Raw genomic sequence first — 27,600 nt, 5'->3', positions numbered from 1 at the left:
CTCGCGAGCCACAACTACTGAAGCCTGTGTGCCTAGAGCCCGTGCTCTGCAACAAGAGAAGCCACCACAATGAGAAACCCATGCACTGCAACAAAGAGTAGACCCCACTCGCCGCAATTAGAGAAAGCCCACGCGCAGCAACAAAGACCCAACGCTGCCAATAATAAATTAATTAACTTATTTATTAAAAAACAAAAGACGGTCCTGGGACTCAAGCTGCAGCATCACCTCTTCCCTGGGTCTTCAGCCAGCTGCCCTACCCAGCAGATTGCCCTACCCCAAATTGGCAGATCTTGGACCTGCCAATCTCTACAATCACATGAACCAATTCCTTAAAATAAATTTATATCATACACATCCTACTGGTTCTGTTTCTCTGAAGAACCCTAAGACCCATCCTGTCCTAGAAACCCATGGCAGGGCTCAGGTGAGTGAAGTAGACAAAGCCCATCTCTCAATGGATTCCTGAAATTTAGCTTTGTCATCGAAGACCAACCCAAACTTTGTAGATTGCAGAATGAAATTCAGATATACTTCTTACATACAGTGCAATCAAATAAAAAGTTTAAATTCTTATTTGGACAATGGAAGAGGAGCTGTTTGCAGAGGACCTGGAGGGGACAGCTAGGTTCCTTGGCCCGGGTAGCCACCCTGTAGACCCTCTGGGGTCCTACACCCTCCCCCCTTCCACGGGCTGGCAGTGCAGAAAGCTGTGAGCAGTCCTGGCCCCTAACGCTCCCATGGAGGGGTTCCTATGGGAGCGTTTATCAACCACACGTTGATAAAGCATCACACGTGCCCCAGTCAACCTGCAGCAGGTGTGGAGGGGCCAACGCTATGGTCGTAGCAGAGGTAGTGGGGGGAGGAAGGGGCCTGCCCTGAACTCGGGGGAGTTTTCCGGTTACAGGACAGTAGTGCGCCGAGGAGCACTGGGCAGCCCAGGTGAATGTTTAACCATCTGTTATGGGTTGAGCCATGTCCCTGACAAATACTCATGTCAAAATCTTAATCCCTAGTACCGTGGAATGTGACCTTATTTGGATCTATTTATGGTCACTGCAGTTACAATTAGTCAAGATGAACTAATATTGAACAGGGTGGGTCCCCAATCTGACTCGTGTCCTTATAAAAGAGGGAAATTTGGACACAGGCATGCACACAGGGAGAATGCCATGTGAACATGAATGCAGAGATTGGGGTGATGCTTCTATAAGCCAAGGAATGCCAAAGACTGCCGGCAAAGCACCAGAGAAGCTAGGAGAGGCATGGAACAGATTCTCTCTCACAGCCTCAGACTTCCAGCCTCCAGAGCTGTGAGTCAATACATTTCCATTGTATAAGCCACTCAGTTTGAGGCACTTTGTTAGGGCAGCACTAGTAGACGAATGCACCACTCATGGCCGTTTGCTTTTCTTAAATGGCCTCTCAAACAGCCATCAGAGTTGTTCTTGAAGACCAGAAGGGGGACTTCCCTGGTGGCGCAGTGGATGAGGATCCGCCTGCCAATGCAGGGGACACGGGTTCAAGCCCTGGCCCAGGAAGATCCCACAGGCCGTGGAGCAGCTAAGTCCGTGTGCCACAACTACTGAGCCTGTGCTCTAGACCCCGAGAGCCATAACTACTGAGCCAGCATGCCACAACTACTGAGACCACGTGCCACAACTACTGAAGCCCACACACCTAGAGCCCATGCTCCGCAACAAGAGAAGCCACCGCAATGAGAAGCCCGCGTTCCACAACAAAGAGTAGCCCCCGCTCACCACAACTAGAGAAAGCCCACAGGCAGCAACGAAGACCCAAACGCAGCCAAGAATTTTTTTTTTTTTTTTTTTTTGCGGTATGCGGGCCTCTCACTGTTGTGGCCTCCCCCGTTGCGGAGCACAGGCTCCGGACGCGCAGGCTCCGGACGCGCAGGCTCAGCGGCCATGGCTCACGGGCCCAGCCGCTCCGCGGCATATGGGATCCTCCCAGACCGGGGCACGAACCCGTATCCCCTGCATCGGCAGGCGGACTCTCAACCACTTGCGCCACCAGGGAGGCCCAGCCAAGAATATTTTTAAAAAATTAAATCTTAAACAAACAAACATAAGACCCGAAGGGAATGACAACACCCAATTGGCCTCTGGAGAGCCCAGTTTTTTAAAGCCCTGGTATCAGATTCCTTGGGGACTTGCTGAAATGCAGATTTCTGGGCCCCACTCCAGATTTACTGAGTCAGAATCCAAGGGTTGGGACTAGAAACTGGATTCTCAAAGATCTCTCCAGGTGATCTTTTTTCTTTTTCCCAGTAGACTATCTTTTTAGAGTAGAATTTTCACATACTCAGCACCAAGTTTCCCATATTATCGTATTATTAACAGATTAGTGTGATACATTTGTTACAATTAATGAACCCGTACTGATAAATTCTTAACTAGTGTCCAGAGATTATTTCGATTTCCTTTGTTTTTACCTACAGTCCTTTTTTTCTGTTCCAGGATCCCACAGTACATTCAGTTGTCAAGTCTCTTCAGGCTCCTCTTGACTATGGTGGTTTCTAAGACTTCACTGCTTCTGATGACCTTGACAGTTCTGAGGACGGCTCAGGTATTTTGTAGGAGGCCCCGCAACCGGCATTTGTCTGATGTACTTCTCAGGATTATATTGGGGTTATGGGGTGTTGGGAGGAAGACTAGAGGCGAAGGGCCGTTTTCATCACATCCTATCAAGAGCACATACTTGCAGCATGACTTACCGTTGTTGTTGACCTTGATCATCCAGCTGAAGCAGTACTGACCCAGCCCCCAACTCATTTTTATGCCAGAGAAACAAGAGGTGATAGAGAGAAGGCCTCTGACCCTGTGACCACCCTCTTGGGTGGCACCGTTCAGGAGAAAGGAGCCACAGCAAGGGTACAGCTCATACGTAGAGAGCAGTTCTTACAGGACAAGCACCTGCCCATGACTTCATTTGTCCTCACAACAACCTCATAAGGTGGGTGAAATCACTGTTCTGTTCCGCGTGAGGGGGCTGAGCTTTTGAGGCCTCATCAGCTCGGCGCTGCTCCAAGCTGCGGGCTGCCCGAGTGAAGGTAAGGGAGCCTCAGTGGCTGGGCCCCCTCTCCCAGGGGGACAGCAGGGACAAGAGACATGCAGTGCTCCCCTTCAGGGCACAAATCAGAGCCCTGGCCAGAGGCTAACTCGTTCCTTCTAGCCCAAGTGTTCTGAGTGGGAAATACCCACATGGAAAGAGGTTAAAAGACAATCATGCCAAGGAATTTCCCTGGCGGTCCAGTGGTTAAGACTCCGCGCTCCCACTGCAGGACATGCGGGTTCAATCCCTGGTCAGGGAAGTAGGATCCTGCGTGCCGTGCAGCCAAAAAAAAAAAAAAAAAAAAAAAAGACACATGAAACCAAGGTGTCCAAAACCAAGAGCATGATACTTTTTTTTTTTTTTTTTTTTTTGCGGTATGCGGGCCTCTCACTGTTGTGGCCTCTCCCGTTGTGGAGCACAGGCTCTGGACACACAGGCTCAGCGGCCATGGCTCACGGGCCCAGCCGCTCTGTGGCACGTGGGATCTTCCCGGACTGGGGCACGAACCCATGTCCCCTGCATCGGCAGGCAGACTCTCAACCACTGCGCCACCAGGGAAGCCCAAGAATGATACTGTTTAAAAAAATATTTATTTATTTATTTTCCTTTCGCGGGGGATGGCGCTGCGTCGGGTCTTAGTTGTGGCACCTTGTTGAGGGATGAGAGATCTTTTCATTACGGTGTACAGTCTTCTTGGGTTTCTCTCTAGTTGTGGTGCACTGACTCCAGAGCGTGTGGGCCCTGTAGTTTGTGGCACGTGGACTCTCTAGCTGTGGCGTGCTGGCTTAGTTGCCCTACAGCATGTGGGAATCTTAGTTCCCCGACCAGGGATCAAACCCGCGTCCCCTGCGGTGGAAGGTAGATTCTTTACCACTGGACCACCAGGGAAGTCCCAAGAATAGAGACTTTTGACCCTGCACATGCCATATTTATTTAACCAGTCCCTTACTGATGGATGGTAATCACATTTCCTGTTTTTAAATATATATTTGTTTGGCTACGCCGGATCTTAGTTGCAGCACTCGGGATCTTCATTGTCACGTGCCGGATCTCTTTAGCTGTGGCACGCAAACTCTTAGTTGTGGCATGTGGTATCTAGTTCCCTGACCAGGGATCAAATCTGGGCCCCCTGCACTGGGAGCATGGAGTCTTAGCCACTGGACCACCAGGGAAGTCCCTACATTTCCCGTTGGCTACTATTACAGTGCAGGCATGAACACCTATGTACCTAAAACATTCTGCAACCTACTCCAGAAGACAAATTCCTGAAACTGTACCCGCTAAGTCATAGGGCAGGAGTATTTGTTTGTTGGTTTATTATAGTTGATTTACAATGTGGTGTTAGTTTCAGGTGTACAGCAAAGTGATTCAGTTATATATATTCTTTTTTGTATTCTTTTCCCTTATAGGTTATTAAAAATATTGAGTATAGTTCCCTGTGCTATACAGTAGGTCCTTGTTGGTTAGGGCAAGAGTATTTGATTTTATTTTACTCTATTGTATTTTGGCCATGCTGTGAGGCTTGCGGGATCTTAGTTCCCTGACCAGGGATTGAACCTGGGCCACGGCAGTGAAAGTGCTGAATTCTAACCACTGGACCACGAGGGAATTCCCCAGGGCAGGAATATTTTAAATGTTGATACATGCTACCAAATTACTCCTAAAAGGTTACACAGTTGTATATTCCTACCAACAGTACAGATTGCCCATCTTCTCACATCCTCCCCAATACTGGGTGTTATCTTTTCTTAATTTATTTGAAAGGCAAGGAAAAGTCATCTCATTTTCATCTGAATGTCTTTCATTATTAGAGAGGTTGAGCATCATTTCAGGTTTACTGGCCATTTGGATTTCTTTTGCTGTATAACACACAATTCATGTCATTTGACCCATTTTCTTGTCATCTTTTTTTATTGTTTTATAAGAGCTCTTTATATATTATAGATATTAGTTCTTAAATATATAACAAATATTTTTATCAGTCTGTCATTCGTTTAGCATCTTTTCCTCTGTACAGAAGTCTTTTTCTTTTTAACTAGGCCAAGTCTGTTGATCTTTTTTTTTTTTTTGGCCGTGCCATGCAGCTTGCAGGATCTTAGTTCCCTGACCAGGGATTGAACCCGGGGCCCTGGCAGCAAAAGCACCAAGTCCTAACCACTGGACCACCAGGGAAGTCCCTGTTGATCTTTTCTCTTACAGCTTCAGAGTTTTCTGTCACGTGTTAAAAAGCTCCCGCCCCCCGCCCCCGCCATGTTCTGCACAGTCATCAGTTCTGGCTCACGAACAATTCTTATCTTTATACACCCACTACTCCACCAGCTGCCTGGCCTTTCAATGTCCCGTATGGCTCTCCAGCCCCAAGGCAGAGCTTGGCCCCTCGGAGTCCCAGGGCCAGCCTGGACTGGAGGGCTGCTGGGTGCCCAGCCCCAGCCTCCAGTTCTTCTCCAGCTCTGCTGCCACTCGGGGTGCTGCGGACTGGATGGCATCCTGGATGCTGGGTAGGTCCCATTGGGTCCTTAGGAGGGCATCGTCCAGGGTGAAGAAACCATCGCGTGTACGCCGCACCTGGGTGCAGACAGCAGTGCTCTTCAGTTCCAGGCCAATTTCGTGCACCAGCCTTCGCAGCTGCTTCTGCGTCTCATGCATGCACTGCACCTCTGCCAAGGACAAACAACAGAGGCGGTGGTCAGAAGCACGGCCTCTGGTGTCCGCTGATCTAGATCCACACCCCTTGAGACCTCCTGGCTGTGTAATAACCTTAGCAAGACACTTTACTTCTCTAGGGCTTTGTTCTTCAAAGTGTAGCCCAGGGTCGGTCCTGAAAGTTTGTTAGACATGCAGAATCTCAGGCCCCACCCAGACCTGCTGAGTCACAATTTGCTTTTTTTTTTTTTTTTTTTTTTGGTCTCGCAGCTTGTAGGATCCTAATTCCCCAAACAGGGATTGAACCCATGCCCCCCTGCAGTGAAAGTGCCAAGTCCTAACCACTGGACCACCGGGGCATTCCTAGAATTTGCCTTTTAAGAAGAATCCCAGGTTGGGAAATATCTGTCGGTCCACCGGTTAGGACTAAGCGCTTTTACTGCCGGGGCCTGGGTTCAATCCCTGGTCAGGGAACAAGGATCCCGCAAGCCATGTGGCATGGCCAGGGGGAAAAAAAAAGAACCCCAGGTGATAGTGGGCAGGTTAAAGTTCGCAAAGTGCTGCTCTAAGGCTTGGTTTGCTCATCTGTAATATGAGTGGTTGTGAGGAATCTAAGAGATAATTTCTATAAGGCACATAGCATCAGGAGAGTCTTGGTCAGCACTCAAGAAAAGGAGCAAGATAGCACAGGGAGATCAGCTTGGTGCTTTGTGACCACCTAGAGGGGTGGGATAGGGAGGGTGGGAGGGAGACATAAGAGGGAGGAGATATGGGGACATATGTATATGTACAGCTGATTCACTTTGTTATAAAGCAGAAACTAACACACCATTGTAAAGCAATTATACTGCAATAAAGCTGTTAAAAAAAAAAAGGAAAAGGAGCAAGGAGCCCTGTTAATACGATAAACAAAGAAAGAAGTGGTGGTCGGGCTGCTGAGTTGGGTGGGATCTGGGAAGGGAGAGTGGTGTCTGATGCCGCAAAATGACTTGAAACACTGGGTGGCTCTGGAAACGAGCCACTAAATATAATCTCTGCTTGTTAAGGTCTGGCTTCAAAGGGGGACTTGGCAGGAGATAGGACATCATTTGTTCTGTGTGCTGTGTGATCAGCCAAGTCCAGCCTTAGGCTAGGAAGGAAGTCGCCCCCGGTGCCTTGGCCAGCAGAGCTTAGGGCTCACACGTGCTGGCCTCTGCAAGGGCCTTCCACAGTGACTCCCCAAACCCAGGAGCCCCGTGGCGCTGCTCCCAACTTCCTGGAGCAACTTACCTAAGAGGAATTCTGGAGGCACAAACTGGAGGCATCGGATGCCAGTTATCAGCATCGGGGACTTGTTCATGGGCCGGATCACGCCGCTCACGGCCATCTCATAGGCCTCCTGGGTCTGTAGGTCAACGTTGGAGTACCTGGGGATCAGGAGGGACCAGAGTGGGCAGCTGACTGCCTACCCCTGGCCCTGCCCTATTCATGCCTTGCCTGAAGCTCTTCATTCGCTTTCCACCTTCCCTGCCCCTCTAGCCACCTTCGCAGCAGCCTTCTGCTGTCCCCTCCAGTCCCTAACTGCAGGCTCTGACCCCCCCTCACACTCTCCCTGGCTTCAACGGTCATCCCCGTGTTGACCACTTCCACCCACTGGTTCTGTGCCGTGAGGGTGTGGACCCCTAGCTCTCCTCTCCCTTAGCTCATATACTCCCTAGGAGGCCAGCTGGGATCTCTTGTTCCCCTTGGTCTCCCCAGGGGCTGGCCCAAGACCCAGCACAAAGAAACACTTCTGCAGGCTGTGGAAGGAATGGGTGCTTGTGTCTGGTTTTGGAATTTGCCCCAGAGTGGGCGGAGCCTACAGGGAGCCTTGTGAGCAACTTCTTGCCCTTCCAGCACTTCCTTGAGGGTCCCCTTTCAGGGAGGTGTGGGTCGGGCCTCACTTACATCACCAGAGCCTTCTGATGGGAACCTTGGATCAGGGCCAGGATTCGCTCCAGCTTCTCTCTGGTCACGTGGTCTGGAAAAGCCAGGGGATGGTCAGCACATAGGTGCCCACTGAGGAGGCAAACTGGCAAATTCCCTTCCCACAAACCAGCCCTGTCCTTGGAACCTAGATGGGGTCCCAGAGCATCCTCTGGTCCCAGGGTTCCCAGTTAGGGGGTTCAGAGTCCTTTGAGAATCTTATGAAGGCTCTGGACCCGCTTCTCAGAAAGATACACATGAACTCAACATTTTGAGGACATTTTCAAGGGGCTCACACACCCAAGTTAAGAACACTTTCTTCTGGAAATGAGGCTCCAAAGATGTAATGTGATTTGCCCCATATTCTTTCTTCTTTTTTCCTAAATTTATTTATTTTATTTATTTATTTTTGGCTGTGTTGGGTCTTCATTGCTGCACGCTGGCTTTCTCTAGTTGCGGTGAGTGGGGGCTACTCTTTGTTGCAGTGTGCAGGCTTCTCATTGTGGTGGCTTCTCTTGCTGCAGAGCACAGGCTCTAGGTGCGCGGGCTTCAGTAGTTGTGGCTCACGGGCTCTAGAGCACAGGCTCAGTAGTTGTGGCACACGGGCTTAGTTGCTCTGAGGCATGTGGGATCTTCCCGGACCAAGGATCGAACCCGTATCCCCTGCATTGGCAGGAGGATTCTCAACCACTGCACCACCAGGGAAGCCCCTTGCCCCATACTGTAAGCCAGGTCGCCTGAGCCCCAGTCTGGGGTTTTTCAGGCCAGGGACACCAGGAGGGAGGGTGCCATCTGTCCAAATGCAGAAATGGGTGGCAAGAAGTGGGAGTGGCTCTGCCTGCTGGTCCAACCAAGTAGCTGTGGAGCAGGCAGCAGCAAAGCCTGGGGATGCCCACGGACTGCAGGGAGGCCGAGCCTGCAGGCCAGCTGGGGCAGCCACCAACTTCTGACTCCACAGGCCAGAGCTCTGGGAGCAGGTGTGGTGACTAAGGCCTGGCCAGCTGGGAAGGGCCTGGGCCTCCCATCCCTTCTGTCTGGTCTCATTCATGCTGTTGTCTTATCTGGAGGCACCTCCTGCAGCCTCCTCCCCACTCATTTACAGCCCGGCTCAAATGCCGCCTGCTCCAGGAAGCCCCTCTTAGAGCACGTGGCTTCTTCCTTTTGGCTCCCGCTACTCTGCACCTGGGTCTCTTTCCCAGCACTTAGTTTTCTTTAGTGTTTTTGTCATTATTAGTATTTTTATTTTTATTTTTTTTTGGACCCAGGCCCCGCCAACCAGGGACTGAACCCGGGCCCTGTCAGTGAAAGCGCACAGTCCTAACCACTGGACCGCCAGGGAAGTCCCTACAGTATTTATTTATTTAAATTTATTTATTTTTGGCTGCATTGGGTCTTTGTTGCTGTGCGCGGGCTTCCTCTAGGTGCGGCGAGCAGGGGCTACTCTTTGTTGTGGCGTGTGGACTTCTCATTGCGGTGGCTTCTCTTTGTTGCAGAGCACAGGATCTAGGTGCGCGGGCTGCAGTAGTTGTGGCTCGTGGGCTCTAGAGCACAGGCTCAGTAGTTGTGGCGCACAGGCTTAGTTGCTCCGCGGCATGTGGGATCTTCCCAGACCAGGGCTTGAACCCGTGTCCCCTGCATTGGCAGGCAGATTCTCAACCGCACCACCAGGGAAGTCCTATTTTTTTTTTTTTTTTTTTTTTTGCGGTACATGGGCCTCTCACTGTTGCGGCCTCTCCCATTGCGGAGCACAGGCTCCGGACACGCAGGCTCAGCGGCCATGGCTCACGGGCCCAGCCGCTCTGCGGCATGTGGGATCTTCCCGGACCGGGGCACGAACCCACGTCCCCTGCATCAGCAGGCGGACTCTCAACCACTGCGCCACCAGGGAAGCCCCCCTATTTTTAATTATATAATTGATACAAGAATCTTCTTCAAAAAATTTAGATTAACACCAACAAACATCTCCCCTCCTCCAAATTCTGGCTTCCTCCCGCTCAGAAGTGTCAACTTGGTAGTTGTCTTTAGACATTTTTTGGATGTTGACACACACATACAAGTACAAATATATAGACAGCACTGCTTCGCCACATGTTTTTAATCTTGTCCAGGAGATGCAGAGGTGTGTGTCTGATCTCCCTGCTAGACTGTGAGGCCTAAGATTGGGGACCCCATCTGATTCATCATATGCCTCCGGTCCCTGCCCCCAGTGCCTGCCACATGGTTGGTGCTCAAAAAACATCAAATAAGCAAATGCAACAGATCATATAGGACGTCTGAGAACATGGGGAGAGTGAGAAATGAAAACTAAGCCATCCACCCACCCACCCATGCATCCACCCATCTACCCATCCATCCATCCATCCATCCATCAATACAGCACCTCCCACATCCCAGGCGCTGTGTTGTGTGTGACCACAGGAGTGGAACTACACAGTTCCTGCTCTCATGGTTGACATTCTGGTGGGGAGACAGATATTAAATAATCACTAGTCATTAGTTGATTACTTTTCTGACAGTACACTGAAACCATTTAAGGAGGTAACATTTAAGCAGAGCACAGGGGGGCACAGGGCATTCCTGGAAGTCAGAATCACACGTCCATGCCAACAGCCAGCCCCGGCTTGGTGTGTCTGAGAATAACTGAGCGGGGGCCCTCACGGCCCACGTCAGGGTGAGGAATCAAAGGAAGCAAATGAAGAGGCAGCCGCGCCCGCCCCTCCCGCCCGCCCTGGACTCCCATGGGCTCTCACCGTACGTCGTCTTCTCCACCAGCCGCCCGTCCTCACAGAAGTCGTCTGTGGCTTTGCCCAGGAGGCCGTGTACTGTGTAATCCTGCGAGGACAGGGAGAGGGAGGTATGATCAGCCTCTCGGCTCTAAACCGCCATGGCAAGGAGGGAGGTGTGGCCCAGGAGCTCGACTAGAGGTGCTAGACTGAGGCTGGGGGGCCCTCAGGTCTCCCCTCACGGAGTTCAGGTGCTCAGCCCCTGCTCAGCTGCCCCTGGGGAAGGACACCCAACTTCCTCTCCTATGACAGCAAGCATCAGCAGCCTGCGAAGGGTGCCCCGAGCCACCCTGCAACAACCCCGGGCCTCCACACCTCTCCACTTCTGCCCAACCTGACAACTCATGCCAGGCCCCTCCCAGGATGCTCTGTCAGCTCCTCTCTCCCCTCCAGATACGATCTGTGCAGCTACCTGCCTCTGCGTCGAATAACAGTAATGACGATGATAGAGAGGATGGTAACAGCGATATCGATTGAGCATCTGCCACGTGCCAGTGGCTGTGCTGAGCATATTACATACGGTCACTGATTAAATATTCAGAGCAACCGTACAGAGGAGGTACTACGATCACTCCCATTTCAAAGATGAGGAAACAGAGGCACACAGATGTTAAGTAATCCACCCAAGGAGACAGAGGGGTACAATCTGAGTTTTGAAGCGAAAACTTGGCTTCAGAATCTGTGCTCTTAACCACGAAAAACACGGGACTTCTAATGTGGCGTCTCTGCACAGGATCGTGATGCCAGACCCTGCAGCCCAGCATGCATGCAAGCTTCCTGACACCCAGTGTCAGACAGAACCAGGTTCAAATCCCAACTCTGTCCCTTAAAGGCTGTGTGACCCCGAGCAAGCGTCGTCTCCTGAGCCTCATTCTCTCATCTGTAAAATGGGTTAACAATAGACCCCATTTTACGGGGACGCTGTAAGGCATCCACAAGGGAGTCCGCGTCCAGTGCTCAGCACAGAGTAGCCAGCATGCGATAATGCCAGCTGTCATTAAGATGTTACAGCCTCCCTTGGTATATGACCCCCCAAAAAATGCTTGCTGATGGCCTGGGTATTCTCCATGGAATCATCTCTGCTTCGGAATCGTACCAGTGACCCCCAGGGAAAGGGCCAAGGGATAAGCAGGCCGTCCCCAGCCCCCATACCTTGGTGAGGTGAGCGTTGTACAAGTCGGTGAGGAGCCTTCGTCCACGTCCCACGCCGAGCACTGCAAGGCACCCAGCCTGATCTCACACCTGGCTCCCCCGTCCTGTTCCCCTGGGTCCTCCAACCCTCACCCCCTCCAGCAGAATACTCCCACTTCCAAGGCTGTGGAAGCCAGCAAAGGGGCAAGAAGAGCTTCTTCTACAGGGAACAAGTGAGCTCCTCTGTGCATAGATGAAAATGCAGATTTCTGGGACCCACCACTTTACATACTGACGCTGACTCATGTAGGGGAGGGGGCCTAGGGGTCCTTAGCAAGCTCCCTGGGGTCCTGATGCACGCAGAAGTAAGAGACCACTGGCCCAGTCACACAGACCTACATTCACATCTGGGGCGGCTCTAAGCACGTCCTTTAACCTCCTTGGGTCTCAGGCTCCCCATCAGTAAAATGGGCATAAAAATACTGTCTGAGCCCTGTGGGTGTTGTGATGATCGAGGCAATGCACAGGAAGGAAGAAGCCGGCAAATAAATGGGGGCATTGTGGCCACTCCCTGCCTTTCCTCCGGTCTGTGTCTCCCTCTGGCTGAAGGAAAGAATGACCATCTATCACTCCTGGAGGGAGGGGGGCATGAGATCACGTCCGCCTGCCTGTGTCCCAGGAAGCAAGACAAGTTGCTGCGACTGTTGTGTATGAAGGACGTGGCCACCGCCTGACCCTGGGGACACAGATGGCTCATGACTCAGGGCTTTGTGCGTCCAGCTCCAGCGACATCCAGAGCCCAGCCAGTGGGGCCAGGGTCACACACTTGGCTGCCCCATGCAAGCGATGACAGTTTTCCCTCTCTGGTCCAGGGACATTCACTAGGCACGTGACCCAGGATGAGTTACCTATGCTCCTGGAGCCTGACTTTCTTCCTAAAATCATATGGTATCTACCAAATAAGGTTATTATGGTGAACGTATGTGCACAAAGAGTTTCAAACCACGTGTCACAGGCAGGAATCACTTGATAAACGTGGGTGATCACGACTTGCCCCTTCCCACCAGGCACCTCTCCAGAGCATCAGACTTGGCAGGAATCAGGGGAGCAAGGCAGTAGCGGGAAATGGCTGTCAGGTTAGAAATGGGCTGGGCTCCTGGGAGCTCCCCGATCCTCTCCCAAGCCTCTATCATTGCACCCCAGGCTCACCACAACACCTACCAAGCACCCCAGACGCCTGGGCATCCAGTCGGTGCCCCATGCCAATCTTCAGGCTGGTGAATGCTGGTCCACGTACTGGAAAAAAACAAACGAGGTCTTTTTCCTCAAATAATCCAGCCTCCAGGATGGCTTTGGGCTGCATGGTGACCTCATTCCTAGAATGTAGCCTCATGGAGCCCAAGCCAGCATCAGGCTGGACTTTCAGGCTTCCTCACCGTGGAATTTGGGGCCCAAGACCACTTCTTCAGTTTCTTGGGCCCAGAGAAAGGGCAACCCAGGAGGCCTGTTAAGTCCGTCCATCACCATTCCCCCCATGAGACACTCTGAGTGGACTGGGCAGAACACTGGAATCAAGACTGGGGGGGAGGGCTTCCCTGGTGGCGCAGTGGTTGAGAGTCCGCCTGCCGATGCAGGGGATACGGGTTCGTGCCCCGGTCCGGGAAGATCCCACATGCCGCGGAGCGGCTGTGCCCGTGAGCCATGGCTGCTGAGCCTGCGAATCCGGAGCCTGTGCTCCGCGGCGGGAGAGGCCACAGCAGTGAGAGGCCTGCGTACCGGAAAAAAAAAAAAAAAAAAAGACTGGAGGGGTTCCCTATCCAGCTCCTGTAGAAGGAGAGTCCTGGCCACTCTCCCAGGGAGAAAATGGAGGCTGTGAGCTCCTTAAGGCAGGGTCTGGGTCTGTGTGTTAACAGTTCTGACCCCAGAGCCCAGAACTCACTGACTGCTCGGGAAATAACCCATTTCCCGAAAGAATGAATGACCCATCAAATTAATAATAAATTAAGTATGTATAGTTTTTTTGTATATCAGCTATACCTCAAGAAAGCTGGGGAAAAAAAAAGAATGAATGCAGGAATGAGCTAGATGCTTTTACACTTCTGTAGATCAAGAGGAACCTAGGAGACCAGTATGGGGTGGTTAAGAGTCTACTGAATCCAGACTACATGACTTAACATTAGTCAACACTGAGCATCAGTTTCCTCATTTGTGAAATGGGACTAGGACCCACCTCACAGGATTCAGTGGGGTAGTATTTGGGAAAAGCTTAACACAGTACCCCGTACAGAGTAGGTCCTCAACACATCAGACTTGTTATTGTTGTTATACTGTAAACTCACTGATTACTTCTCTCCAAGGGGTTTTAGAGGTTCCTGGTCAAGCTCCTTAGCCCTCCTATAGAGCCTCCCCAACACATGCTTTAATCATGTCTAATGACAGGGGCTCAGTGTCAGAACTAGTTTCACTGTTGGGCAGCTTTGTGGACTATAGTTAAGTCACTCTTCACAGACATAGAGTACAGACTTGTGGTTGCCGAGGGGGAGGGGGAGTGGGGGAGGGATGGACTGGGAGTTTGGGATTAGCAGATGCAAGCTATTATATACAGAATGGGTAAACAACAAGGTTCTACCATATAGCACAGGGAACTATATTCAATATCCTGTGATAAACCATAATGGAAAAGAATATGAAAAAGAATGTACATATATGTATAACTGAATCACTTTGCTGTACAGCAAAAATCAACACAACACTGTGAATCAACTGTACTTCAATAAAATAAATTTTTAAAAAAATCACTCTTTCACAGGAGCCCAAAACTCCCTCCTTATGACTTCTACCTGAGGGTCTCAATTCCTACCTGGAGTCCCAGAATAATAGAGGTCAACGAACTATAGTCCACAAGTCAAATCCTCAAGCCTGTTTTTTTTTATGGCCCACAAATTAAAATGGTTTTTACATTTTCAATGGTTCAAAAAAATCAAGAGGATAATTTTCATGACATATGAAATTATATGAAATTCAAATATCAGCGTCCACCAGTAAAGTTTTATTGGAACACAGCACGGCTCATTGCTCTACATACTGTCTATAGCTGCTGCTTCCGCACTACAATGGCAGAGGTGAGCCTGCAAAGCCTAAAATATTGACTATCTGGCCCTTTCCAGGAAATTTTGCCAATCCCTGGTCAAATACTGCATCCCCACTGTGGCCCTACACTGGTTTGGGACAGAAGGCATCTGAGCTCTGGCTAGGACCCTGACTCTGGGCAGGGATTTCCTGGGAAGTGACATCCAGGCCCCTTCCTGAATGTGCTTTACCCAGCGGATGGTCGACGAGGGTGGGCACACTGGTGGCTGTGAGGGTCAGCTCCTTCTCTTCACTGCCTTCCACGGGGCCCAGCAGGAAGCGAACACGATGTTCAGAGGCAGGTCGCTTCCCAGCATTGAGACCTGAGCACACACAAGTAAAGAACATCTTGTCGATTCTGTCTGAACACCGGGGGTGGGGGGTGGAGGGACAGCTAAGTATGGAGATGTAGAAGACAGATGAAAGCCCACACAGCACCTAGTACAGAGTAGGTCCTCAACACATCATACTTGTTATTGTTGTTATACTGTAAACTCACTGACTACTTCTGTCCAGTGAGTTTTTAGAGATTTTAAAGTACTCTACTTCCGAAAGCAGAAGTTAAGAAACAGACTTGGGTTTAAATCCTGACTTTACTACTTATTAACTATTTATGACAACGGACAATACTGAGTCTGTTTACCCATTTGAACACAGGGGAAGGCGAGGAGTGTATAGAACAGTCGATTAGGAAACCGCTCTGCCCAGACGACTAGGTCACATGACTTTATTTTGCAGCATGGATCAGAAGCGAAGACGGCCTCCCGGGAAAATGGGAGCGGGATCGTGGGTCTCGCTCGAGGCACTCACCTTTCAAAAGCTGCAGCTCCACGGTATCGCGCAGATGCTTCCACTTTAGCCCCGGGGGCTTGTAGACGGCGAAGAGCCCATGCAGCCGCGCCAGACCATCTAACCCCATGCCTGAAGCCCGCGTCCCGAGCTCGCGGAAGAGCTGAACCCGGACGGAAGTGCCTTATGGTCCCGCTCCCAAATGTGGTCCTTCCAATGGGCGCCGCCATGTTTCACAGCCGGAAGAGGTTCGTGTCTTATTGTCCTCGGGGAAAACGTGCTTCCGAGAAGGGAGTAAGGTCCGGAGCTGAACCCCCAAAGCTAGCGGAGCTTACCTGGAGACACTTTTTGGGGTTTGGTGAAACGGGGAGAATTTTATATCTGTGGAAGTAGGTTGCCTGGGTTTCCTCATACTTAGAGACCTTCCCTGTCCGTGCTATCTTTCCCGCATAAAAGGTCCTACTCAGCGCAGTAGGGATCGAGTCCTTGTGACTTCTCCTGCGCGTCGTCGCCAGAGAAGCTTGAGGAGTCGGCCTTGCCCCGCCCATCCTCCCTGGGAAGTCCTACAGTGCCCGCTGCCATGGCGACACTGCTGCGCGGGGTACTGCGCCCCCTCCGCGCGTTCCGAAGCCGTCCCAGGCCCGCTGCAGGCAAGTGGCGGGGCCAGGAAGGAGTGCTGGGGACCCGCCACGCCGCTGTCCCCCCCACCCCACCCCACCCCGCTCCTTTCACCGCCGCTGTTTTCTTTCCCCGCAGATGTGCCCCTTCGAGCCACGAGCCATGGCACCGGCCTCCTCTACCCCGAACACATCCCCACTTCCCCGCTGCAGAAGGCGCTGCTGGCCGCGGGCTCTGCTGGAATGGCGCTCTATGACCCGTATCGCCACGGTAAGGCAGCCCACGCCGGCGCTTCCCTGGGGCGGCTTGGGGTCTGGGCGCGCCCTTGCCTTGCCTTGCCTTGAAAGCCCGGGGAGGTCCCGGACACTGTCAAAGCCTCCGTTTGCTTTGGGTAACTGGAGACTAGACTAGGCCAGGGTACCCAACCCTGGCTGCACCTCATAATCACCCGCGACGTTCATAAAAATGCAGATGCCTGGGTCCCACCCTAAACTTACTCAATTCGAATCTGCCGGGAGTGGGGAGGGGAGGGGAGGGGAGGGAGGAAGGGGCGTGGAATCTGAGCTTCTGCCTTTTTAAACTTAAAAAGTTTAAACTTTTTAAACTTCCCGGGAGATTCTGTCATCCAGCCACACTGAGAACCTCTGGATTAGATGATTTATGAGGGCCCATCAAATTATAACATCCCATTAGCATTTTGGATAGTGCATGGCACATAATAAATGCTCAATAAGTGTTTGCTGGATGTTTTAATACAACGTTCTGAGATGCTACAGTGTTTTTCTCATCTCCTCCAGGATTCTTAAGTCTGGAAAGTACTGTTACTCCTAGTAAAAACGATAATGCTAACTGTTCACTGAGCCCTTGTTTTGCTTACTCACTGTGTTGTTTTATATGAGTGTTGTTATTGATTTTTTGCATTAACCCTATATGAAAGGTATCACGTGCGCTTCACAAATTAGGACATTGAGGGTTGGAAATGTGAAGCAGTTTGCACACGGTCACCTATAGAGTGATCACACCAGTCCTCAAACCCAGCACTCTCTGATACCAAAGCCTATACCCATCCATGGAGACATGGTATTCTGTCGTGATGACGGATGTGGAAGTGATTTATGAACTCTTTAGAGCACTGTGCTAACCAGAGCCATCTCATCCAATTAAACTAACCACCATAGTAGTAATTATAGATATATTGAGCTTTTACTGTGTGCCAGGTGATTAAGTGTTTAACTTGAATCTTCATAACTAAGAGGTAGATATTCTGTTTTATCATGTAGGAAATTAAGGCTCAGATCAGGTCAGGTAACTTACCTAAGATCATATTCTCCATTTGTCCCCATTTCTTTCCTTTCAGACATGGTTGCCGTTCTGGGGGAGACCACAGGATGCCGTACCCTGAAGGTCCTCAGGGACCAGATGAGGAAGGATCCAGAGGGTGCCCAGATCCTGCAGTAGGTCCCATCTTTGCCTGGGGCATTGAGGGCATTCTTTGGGGATTCTGATCTCTCGGGAATCACGTTGTGTTCCTCTAGAGAGCTCTTCTTGATACTTTGGCCATGGATGGTTGCACAGGCTGGGCACTGCCCAACTCCGTGGGTGCCATTCACATAGACACTGTGATGACCCCTGGGTAGTGCAATATGGTGGCCTCAGCCCAGTTCCAGCAACAGGGCTCTGGTGCCTTCACTAAGGTCCCATAACATATGCTGCCTATAACCCCCACCCCTTCAGTGCCCTTTGTGAATACGCTGATCACATCTGAGGCCTGTTTACCTAAGGCAGGAACCATAGCCTCAGCTTGTGGTAGTCTCCTCAGTCCCTGCCACTGGCCTGGCCAGTAGTAAGTGCTCCATTAGCACTTGTGGCCCCATTGCTGCTCTCTTCCCCTTCACCTCTCACACCCTTGATCTAGTTGGACCTTTCACCTGCCTTTGCTGGTGCCCTCCCAATACCTGAGTCCTGCCTTCTGCCTCACAGGGAGCGTCCCCGGATCTCACTGTCCACCCTTGACCTGGGCAAGCTCCGGAGTCTGCCTGAGGGCTCCCTTGGCCGCGAGTATCTCCGTTTCCTGGATGTGAATGTGAGTTTCCAGCTTCTGTGCATTTTGTGGTCACCAGGAAGGGGAGAGGAATGGCACAGGAGTAATGTCCTGAGGAAGGAGGAGCCTGAGCTACCAGCATGGGCAGGAGTGCCTTGCGGTCTCTTGCGCCCAGGCTTTGTCGTTCTCTATGGGACAGGCAACTGGGCCGGGAACATCGCTGCGAGCAATTACACTGGCCAGCACTTATTAACCTCTTGCTGCATGCCAGGTGCCAGGCTCATACATGAGCTCACTGAATCCTCCCAACAACCCTGCCAAGTATGTTCTATTATTATCTCCTTTCATTTATTTTTTTTTAATGAATTTACTTATTTATAGATATATTTTGGCTGCATTGGGTCTTCGTTGCTGCGCGCAGGCTTTCTCTAGTTGCTGCGAGCGAGGGCTGCTCTCCATTGAGGTGCATGGGCTTCTCACTGCGGCGGCTTCTCTTGTTGCGAAGCACGGGCTCCAGGCGTGCGGGCTTCAGTAGTTGTGGCGCACGGGCTTCAGTAGTTGTGGCGCATGGGCTTAGTTGCTCCGCGGCATGTGGGATGTTCCTGGACCAGGGCTCGAACCCATGTCCCCTGCATTGGCAGGCGGATTCTTAACCACTGCGCCACCAGGGAAGTCCCTATCTCCTTTTCATAGATGAGGAAACTGAGGCCCAGAGCAGTTAAGCAACTTGCTGATTTCACAAGCCAGTATTAATGGAGGCAGTATTCAAACCCAGATTATGTTCTTAACTGTCGCATTGTGTCCCCCTGTTCTAGAGACAGTGTCCTCCCTGGGTGTGACAAGTGTGGCACTCTCCAACCCCAGGCAGAGAGGACAGGGACTGGGGGGCAGAGTCCCATCTACCAAGGGACTCATTCATTTGTTCAGAATCGGTCATGTGCCATCCATTGTTCCAAGTGCTGGGGATACGGTGGCGAACTAGACAGACAAGGTCTTGCCCTCATGGAGCTAATATTCTAGTTGGGGAGGTAGACTATAAAGCAGTAAAAGTAGAAAATTCTCATATAAAAATTCAGGCAAAATATTTATTTAGTACTATTCTAGCAGGTGGTGCTGTGAGGACAGCAGTCAACATGATAGAGGACGGGGCGGAGTGGGGGTGGCAGGTGGCCACTTCTAACAGGGTGGTTATGGGAGGCCCTGCTGGGGAGACTTGGAAGATGGGGAGGAGCCAGTTCTGAGGAGAGATGGGGAAGCGCATTCCGAGCAGAGGAACCAGCAAGCGCAAGGCTCTGTGTGGTTAGGAAAAGGCAAACTGACCAATGTGGCCAGTATGACCTTAGAGGAGTGAGTTGGGGGGAGGCAGGCAACGGGCCGGGAGGTCAGCCTGGCCCAGCCAGACCCTGCCTGCCACGGGAAGTGTTACCCGAAAACTGCGTTCGCCTCTTGGTGGGTGTTGAGCCAAAAGAAACAGTCAAGCCAAAGATGGGGAGAAGGAAGGATTTATTACTTGCAGCAAGTAAGGCGAACACCGGGGATCTTTACCAAAGCAGTGTCTGTTAACAGCAAAAGTGGGGAAGTTTTAAGCTAAGGGTATATGCGTCTTCATAAAGGGGCTTGAGCAGAGGAGAATTCAGCATAGAATTGGGGCAGAGGTCAACGGAGTCCAAGTCTTAATTGATTGAAGTCAGGAGGGTCAGAAAAGGTCAACATCATCATTTCTTAGGTACTGACTAGTCCGGGATCTTAGCATGTAGTTACCATCCTCCACCTGGGTGTGGGCCTTAGTTCCTACAGAAAAGCTTAAAGATACACATCAGATGGTTATGTATATTCTTTGAGGAGGAACTAGGACACTGTTTTATCGCTGAACTATTGGGGTTTTTTTTCATTTTTATTTTTATTTTATTATTTATTTATTTATTTTTGGCTGCATTGGGTCTTCCTTGCTGTACATGGGCTTCCTCTAGTTGCAGCGGGCGGGCAAGGGCTACTCTTCGTTGTGGTGCATGGGCTTCTCATCGCAGTGGCTTCTCTTGTTGTGCAGCACAGGCTCTAGGCGCACAGGCTTCAGTAGTTGTGGCACACGGGCTCAGTAGTTGTGGCTCACGGGCTCTAGAGCACAGGCTCAGTAGTTGTGAAGCACAGGCTTAGTTGCTCCACGGCATGTGGGATCTTCCCAGACCAGGGCTCGAACCCATGTCCCCTGCATTGGCAGGCGGATTCTTAACCACTGTACCACCAGGGAAGTCCCTGAGCTATTGTTTCTTGACTGCTTTTCCTCTGTTCCTGCATTCCTTTATTCCTTGAAGATCATTAATTACTGAGACCTGTTGAAGGGCAAGCACTGTGTCTAGGCTTAGGTCACAAAATGGCTTAGGTCAAAATGGCTTCTCTAATGTCAAGAATGCCATGCCTGGTTCTTTTTCTCCAGGGATCCCCCACCCTATCTGCTTAGAGACAGAGTCTGTATTTTGTAATAGAAGCAATAGGAAGCCATCGAGGTTTCGAGCAGGGTAGTAACATGATCTGATTTATAGAAGGACCCAAGGATACAGCAGGGCACCTTCCCTGTCCCTTCCCCTCCCTGCCCCAACACATATACTTCCCATCAAAGCACCTCTGTCAAGTGGCTATCCAGTCCAGCTGCAGGAGCCAGCCAGGCTGGAGGAGGTGAAGGAGTGAGCAAAGGTTGCTCTAGAACTGGGTTTCTCAGCCTTGGCACTGTTGACTTTGGGGGCTGGATAATTCTTTGTTGTAGGGCTGCCCTGTGCATTGTAGGATGTTTAGCAGCAGCCCTGGCCTCTACACACTAGATGCTGGTAGCATTCGCCCTCCTAAGTTGTGACAACCATAAATGTCTTCAGACATTGCAGATGTCCCATGGTGGACAGTTGAGAACCCCTGCTTTAGGAGATTATTGTCCCTGAGAAAATAATCTGTTCCCCATACTCTCCTAACACTTGCCTCTGCCCCATTTTATACCATCACCCGGAGATTTCACCAAGATGCAAGTTTATTTCATCAGTGGGAAACCCACCAGGGTGACCTGCTCCAGGTGCCACCCAGGAATGGAGAATCTTCTGAAGTTCCCCTAGAGCCTTTTGTCCTATTGTTGTGGAGGGTATGGGACTGCCAAGGCCCCCCTGGGCGCCTTGCTCAGCCACAGCCTTAGTTGTGGTAACGGCCCTAGAGACTGTGACGCTTCTGGGGCCTGGAAACCAGCAGCCCACACAGCGTAAAAGAACACCTTTGTCCCAGCAGAGGTTGAGATCAAAGTTCAAGGTGAGGCCACCCTCCCTGAGGCTGACTTGGAGGGGGTGGGGTGGGGCATGGGTGGTTGTCCTTGTGGCATCAAGATTACAGGCATGGGCTCTGCAGTAGCCTGAGTTAGAAGTCTGCCTTTCTTCCCAGCTTTAAAGCCCTGGGCAAATCATTTGACCTCTGAGCCTTATCTGAGGTAAGGAAACCTCATGTTTATCTTTCAAGGCACTTATATGGCTGATTAATAATGGATGTTGGGCTTCCCTGGTGGCGCAGTGGTTGAGAGTCCGCCTGCCGATGCAGGGGACACGGGTTCGTGCCCCGGTCCGGGAAGATCCCACATGCCACAGAGTGGCTAGGCCTGTGAGCCATGGCCGCTGAGCCTGCGTGTCCAGAGCCTGTGCTCCGCAACGGGAGAGGCCACAACAGTGAGAGGCCCGCGTACCGCAAAAAAATATATATAAAAAAATAATGGATGTTAAGGCAACTGGCTTTGGAATCCAGCAGGCTTTGTTTCGAATCCTGGCTCAGCCACTTGATTAGTCAGCTGTGTGATCTTGGGCAAGCTACTTTATATCTCGGAGCCTCATTTTTCTTATCTGTATCTGAGGCTCATAACAGTATCTACACCCAGGTGGTCTCAGGGATGCAGAATGACAATATGTGTAAAGGACTTCATACAGTGCCAGCACATAGTAGGTACTCAATACATGTAGGCCGTCACTGACCACCTTCAGCTTCACACAGCAGGTAGAACTCTGTAGAAGAAATTAGACCTGGGACCCAATGAAGTCACAGACACAGACCATGGCACAGGGCCAGCAGCCCCAAGCAATAAAGGCATCAAATCCCTTGGCCTCTGGACAGGCTGAGGCCATGCTTTGGCACTAGGAAGACCAGGGTGCCCCTACCGTGCATGGGTGCTGCCAAGGACTCAGAGAGGGTGGGTAAAGGAGGACAGGTGCCATCCCTACCTGAGGTCAGAAAAGTGCCTGGGGCTGGCCTTTTACTCCTGCATTTAAGATATGTTTATTCATCCAGGCCCTGGAGATAGAACCGTGAGCCCCAGTCCTGTGCTGCTTCCAGCCTGCTGCAACACTCTTCATAGCAATAGTGTGTAAGCCCCATAGGTAATCTACTGCTAGCAGATAAATAAAAGCAAATAGAAACAGGTGGAATTAATTTCAATAAGATATTTTGTTTAATCCAGCATACTAAAATGTCATTTCAACATGTAATCAATATTTTTAAATTATTGAGATTTGGGCTTCCCTGGTGGCGCAGTGGTTGAGAGTCCGCCTGCCCCGATGCAGGGGACACGGGTTCGTGCCCTGGTCCGGGAAGATCCCACATGCCGCGGAGCGGCTGGGCCCGTGAGCCATGGCCGCTGAGCCTGTGCATCCGGAGCCTGTGCGTCCGGAGCCTGTGCGTCTGGAGCCTGTGCTCCGCAACGGGAGAGGCCACAGCAGTGAGAGGCCCACGTACCGCAAAAAAAAAAAATTATTGAGATTTCACATTATTCTCTTCATACCATCTTCGAAATCCAGTGTGTGTTTTACATGTACAGCACATCTCAATTGGAACTTGTCACATTTCAAGGCTCAGTGGCTGCCATGATTGGCTGCTGTACTGGACAGTGCAGGTCTAGACGAGAGACATTAACAATCACATGCACTAAACATCACGATACAATCATGTCGAATGCCACAGAAAGGTATGGGTTGCTACACGAGACCATAAGATAGGCAGGAATTGTCAAGGTGAAGATGAGGGTGGAGGGAAAGAGCACCCTAGGCTGGGAGCAGTTCATCTGACGAATTCGGGGCCTTGGGTGCTTCTTGGTTTTTTCCCCCCATTTTATTTCTAATTGTAGTTTTAAAAAATAATAACAACAGGGGCTTCCCTGGTGGCGCAGTGGTTGAGAGTCCGCCTGCCGATGCAGGGGACACGGGTTCATGCCCCGGTCTGGGAAGATCCCACGTGCCGCGGAGCAGCTGGGCCCGTGAGCCATGGCCGCTGAGCCTGTGTGTCCGGAGCCTGTGCTCCACAAGGGGAGAGGCCACAACGGTGAGAGGCCCGCGTACCGCAAAAAATAAAATAATAATAATAATAATAATAATAATAACAAGATTTACTGTGTTAACCATCTCTAAATGGGCAGTTCAACAGTGTTAAGTATAGTCACATTGTTGTGAAACCAATCTCCAGAGCTTTTTCATCTTGTAAAACTGAAACTCTATATCATTAAACAAACAACTCCTGCTTCCCCCCACCCCACCTCCAGGGATTCCAACAGGGTGTGTACATTATGTGTGAGTTGGGGTAGGCAAAGGGGGCGCCAATCCACCATATTCCCTGCCTCAGGACTCCCCTGTCAGCAGGTATGCACAGAAACAAAGTCCCCAGAGATTTCTGGTGGGGTTTGAATTTGGTGGGCGTGGTTGAGAGTCAAGGAGAGGCTGGCAAATTGGACCCTGGGAGCCATCAGGAAGGGGTCTAGGGGAGGTTCATGGTTGTCAGAGGGTCTCCCCAGACACCAGAGCGCCCACCCGATTCGTGGACGATGAGGAGTTGGCATACGTGATCCAGCGGTACCGGGAGGTGCACGACATGCTCCACACCCTGCTGGGGATGCCCACCAACATCCTGGGTGAGTGCCAGCCAGCCAGCTGCTGAGTGCCTCCGGAGTGGGAGTGGGGCATGGGGCGGGGACAGGGCGCTCTGGCCAGCCTGTCTCCCAAGTCTGTCTACAGGGCCAGGGCAGGGCACACCTGTCTCAGTCACCCACCAATCAGCTGGCCCAGTGCCTCATTTTTTGCTTTACCCGAACATCTTGGTGCACCTGTGCCGTGCATCCCGTCCTCCATCCCCACTGCCTCTTACGGCTCCTACGCTGATGTAGCAGCATCCAAACACCAGGGCTCCCTGCCCTGTTCCGGTTGTTAGCTCCCTGCGCTCTGAAACCCTCAGCAATTCCCTAAGGCTTAGAGTCCTCAGCCTGGCTTTTGTAGTCCTCTGCATTCTGACCCCAAGCTTCCTTCCCAGCCCTTATTTCCTTCTGCTCTTTCTTGCACCCTCTCCCCAGCCCCAAGCCAAGTGCCCCAGGGCCCAGCACAGGCTGGGACTGGGCACTGCTGACCCCTAGTAGAGATTCAGAACGGAGCAGACACCTCACTGTGTCCTGCCCTGAGCATCAGCATCACTGGCCTCTCCTCCTGGCCCCTGCTCACCTCTCACCCCATTCCCCACCCTGCCTGCCAGGGGAGATCGTGGTGAAGTGGTTTGAGGCTGTCCAGACCGGCCTGCCCATGTGCATCCTGAGTGCACTCTTCGGACCGATCCAACTCAGTGCCCAGTAAGTTCTCAAGTGGTGAGGGGTCAGGGGAAGGCTCAGGGCTCCAGGAAATAGAGAAGAGCCTACAGCCTTTCTGAGCAGCCCCAGTGGTTCTCAGGAATCCAGGATGGGAAGAATGGGGCAGAGAGGTGAAACTGGCCTGGCACAGGGGCTCCAGGACTATGAATGAAGCCTGGACGTTTCATAGGACTCTAGGGTCTTTTGGGCCAGGCCTCAGTATCGGGTGAGAACAGTAGAGTCAGGGAACTGGGGGGGCAGGGGGATGCAATCTGGCATTAGTTTCTGGAGTGAGGTAGCCCTCGATTTAAAGCTGGGCTTTGGCATGTTCAAAATGTGTGGCTTTGGGCACAGGGCTTTACCTCACTGAGCTTCTGTTTCCTCATCTGAAAAGTGGGGATAGTAACTACCTCCTTCTTGGGTCTGTGTGAGGATTAACTGAGAAAATGCACATCCACTGCAGGGAACGTGGTGTGCCCAGCACTCGGGACCTTATGTCTTTTGTCTTCTTTTTTCTCTGCTGCCCCACAGAAGCCTGCAAGTGCTGGTCTCAAAGCTGATCCCATGGGCAGTTCAGAATGCGCGCAGAGCCCCGTGTGTCCTCAACCTGTACTACGAGCGGCGCTGGGAGCAGCCCCTGAAGGCCCTACGGCAGGAGCTGAGCATCACAGAGCCCCCCATGCACGTCTAGGGCCCAGCCTAGGCCCTGAGCCCCTGAGCCGGAGGGCCTGGTCTGGCTCCCAACCCCCCACCCCTGCTTCCCCCGGGGATGGAGCGCTCCTTTGCCATCACCTTTGTTCCTTTTCTTTCAACACTGACCCTTGGACATCACTAATCATAATTTATCATAACTACTGCTCAGTGGCTTTGAGGGCCAACTCGGGAGGGAGCAGGCAGCGGTGGAGCTCCTAGGGGAGCCAGGAGCTGCCCAAAGAGAACTGAAACAGGAGGGAAGGGGGCAGGGCACAACCTTTGAAAGAACAACAAAGCCCGAGGACAAGACATAAACTGATTAAAACCAAATGGGTCCAAGATGGCGGACAAGTCAACTTCCACTAGTCCTTGAGCCTCAGTATATGGTCACTGCAACATGTCATCAAGCTAAATGACACACCCCCAGGCGCCATGACAGTTCCAAGGATCCATAACAATCAAAAAGTGGGCTGTGGCCCAAGTCCTGGAAATCCCCACCCCTTTCCCCCCCCCAAAAATAGCTGGAACACTCCTCCCACTCATTAGCCTATGAAATTACCCACCCCTGTAAAAACTGACAACCCGCATACCCTGGTGCCTTTCTCACCTTCTGAGATGGCCCACACTCTGTGGAGTGTGTTTCTCTCTGAATAAATCCACCTCTTACCTATCACTTTGTCTCACTGAATACTTTCTGCAATGAAACATCAAGAACCTGAGCTTCATTAAGTCCTGAAACCAGGTATGTGATCTCAGTTGGAAGACTGTGGGTTTTGGCCAGGTTCGAGCCCTGGCCGCGTGGGTTCAAGTCCCAATCTGGGTTTTGGCCAGGTTCAAGTCCTGGCATGTGGGTTCAAGTTCCAATCTGAGGTGCACGGTTTCAGAACCACGTGTGCGTAGGAATCAGTTGCCTAGGCTCATGCCGGGATGGCTCAGGTCCACAACCCCCGTTCCCAACCCCTCCCTGCCAGCCAGGGTTCTCTGGGTGCCAGGCTGGGGGTCTTTGCAGGAGGGAGGGCTGTACCCAATTCCCAAGGCCTGAGAAGAGGGAGGCAGTGGGGGAGGCGAGTCTCTACTGTCTGAATAAAGGCTCCCATCAGGTCAAGAGTCTGCTGCTGCCTTTGCCCTGTGCTGCCCATGACTCTGGCAGCCTTGGGCTGGCAGTGGGGGAGGCGAGTCTCTGCTGTCTGAATAAAGGCTCCCATCAGGTCAAGAGTCTGCTTCTCCTGACTTTGCCCTGTGCTGCCCATGACTCTGGCAGCCTTGGGCCTTCGAGCACTGAGGGCAGACGTTCCCTCCAGCCTGAGCTTCCGCTGCTTGTCCCTTGTCTGGTCTGAGGTCGAGCAGACTGGGATTCAAATTCCCCACTCCTCCTCCGCTTTCTAGTGGAGGGACTTAGGGCAAGTCCCTTCACCTCTCTGGACCTGTTTAATCATAAGTAAAAGGGGGATGAAACAGCACCCGCCTCCTAGGGTTGCTGTGGGGGTGTGCCCAAAGAAAGGGCCCAAGCAGGAGCTGTTTTTTTGTTTTTCTGGCTGTGTTGGGTCTTCGTTGCTGCGCGTGGGCTTTCTCTAGTTGCGGTGAGCAGGGGATACTCTCTGTTGTGGGATGCGGGCTTGTTATTGTCGTGGCTTCTTGTTGCGGAGCACGGGCTCTAGGTGCGCAGGCTTCAGTAGTTGTGGCACGTGGGCTCAGTAGTTGTGGCTCACGGGCTCTAGAGCGCAGGCTCAGTAGTTGCGGCGCACGGGCTTAGTTGCTCCGTGGCATATGGGATCTTCCCGGGCCAGAGCTCGAACCCGTGTCCCCTGCATTGGCAGGTGGATTCTTAACCACTGCGCCACCAGGGAAGCCCCAAATTTTCATTTTTAATTCCTATAAACATACCCTGAAAACTGTCCTTCCTCACTTTTAAGGACTTTGACTGGAGTAAGGGATTAAGGAATCTATTTAAGGACAAGTGGCAACTGTGGATGCCCAACATGTTTGATTATCAAGGAACCCAGTTTTCAGAGGCCCAGAGTGACACAGGGGGTGGGAAGTTGGCAGATGGCCCAGAGCTGGGCAGATGGCATGACAAACGTGGTCAGAGCCTTCAGGGTCCAGACCATTCAGAGGCCAAAGATAGGTACGGGTCTCCAGAT

General features: G+C 51.6%; 2 protein-coding genes and 1 non-coding gene across 3 annotated transcripts; 1 reads left to right on the top strand and 2 right to left on the bottom strand.

The window, feature by feature from the left end:
• Positions 1-4,403: 4,403 nt before the first annotated feature.
• Positions 4,404-16,035, bottom strand: TRUB2 (TruB pseudouridine synthase family member 2). Its single transcript, XM_060100731.1, has 8 exons — positions 15,513-16,035; positions 14,894-15,025; positions 12,795-12,869; positions 11,595-11,656; positions 10,410-10,491; positions 7,642-7,714; positions 6,985-7,121; positions 4,404-5,729 (listed from the first exon to the last, which is right to left on the bottom strand). The coding sequence occupies exons 1-8, from the start codon at positions 15,619-15,621 to the stop codon at positions 5,404-5,406; spliced, it is 996 nt and encodes a 331-aa protein (XP_059956714.1). The 5' UTR covers positions 15,622-16,035; the 3' UTR covers positions 4,404-5,403.
• Positions 5,172-5,244, bottom strand: TRNAK-UUU (transfer RNA lysine (anticodon UUU)). The gene has a single exon. It is a non-coding gene; the product is annotated as a tRNA-Lys (tRNA).
• Positions 15,752-26,132, top strand: COQ4 (coenzyme Q4). Its single transcript, XM_060100732.1, has 7 exons — positions 15,752-16,141; positions 16,248-16,379; positions 17,467-17,563; positions 18,090-18,192; positions 23,935-24,064; positions 24,676-24,769; positions 25,298-26,132. Exons 1-7 carry the CDS (start codon positions 16,072-16,074, stop codon positions 25,455-25,457), a joined length of 786 nt encoding a protein of 261 aa, XP_059956715.1. The 5' UTR covers positions 15,752-16,071; the 3' UTR covers positions 25,458-26,132.
• Positions 26,133-27,600: the final 1,468 nt, after the last annotated feature.

Source organism: Mesoplodon densirostris, chromosome 6 (assembly GCF_025265405.1).
Source record: "Mesoplodon densirostris isolate mMesDen1 chromosome 6, mMesDen1 primary haplotype, whole genome shotgun sequence".
Lineage (NCBI taxonomy): Eukaryota > Metazoa > Chordata > Mammalia > Artiodactyla > Ziphiidae > Mesoplodon > Mesoplodon densirostris.
The sequence above is the reverse complement of the archived record's forward strand: the minus strand, read 5'-3'. Positions and strand labels throughout refer to the sequence as shown.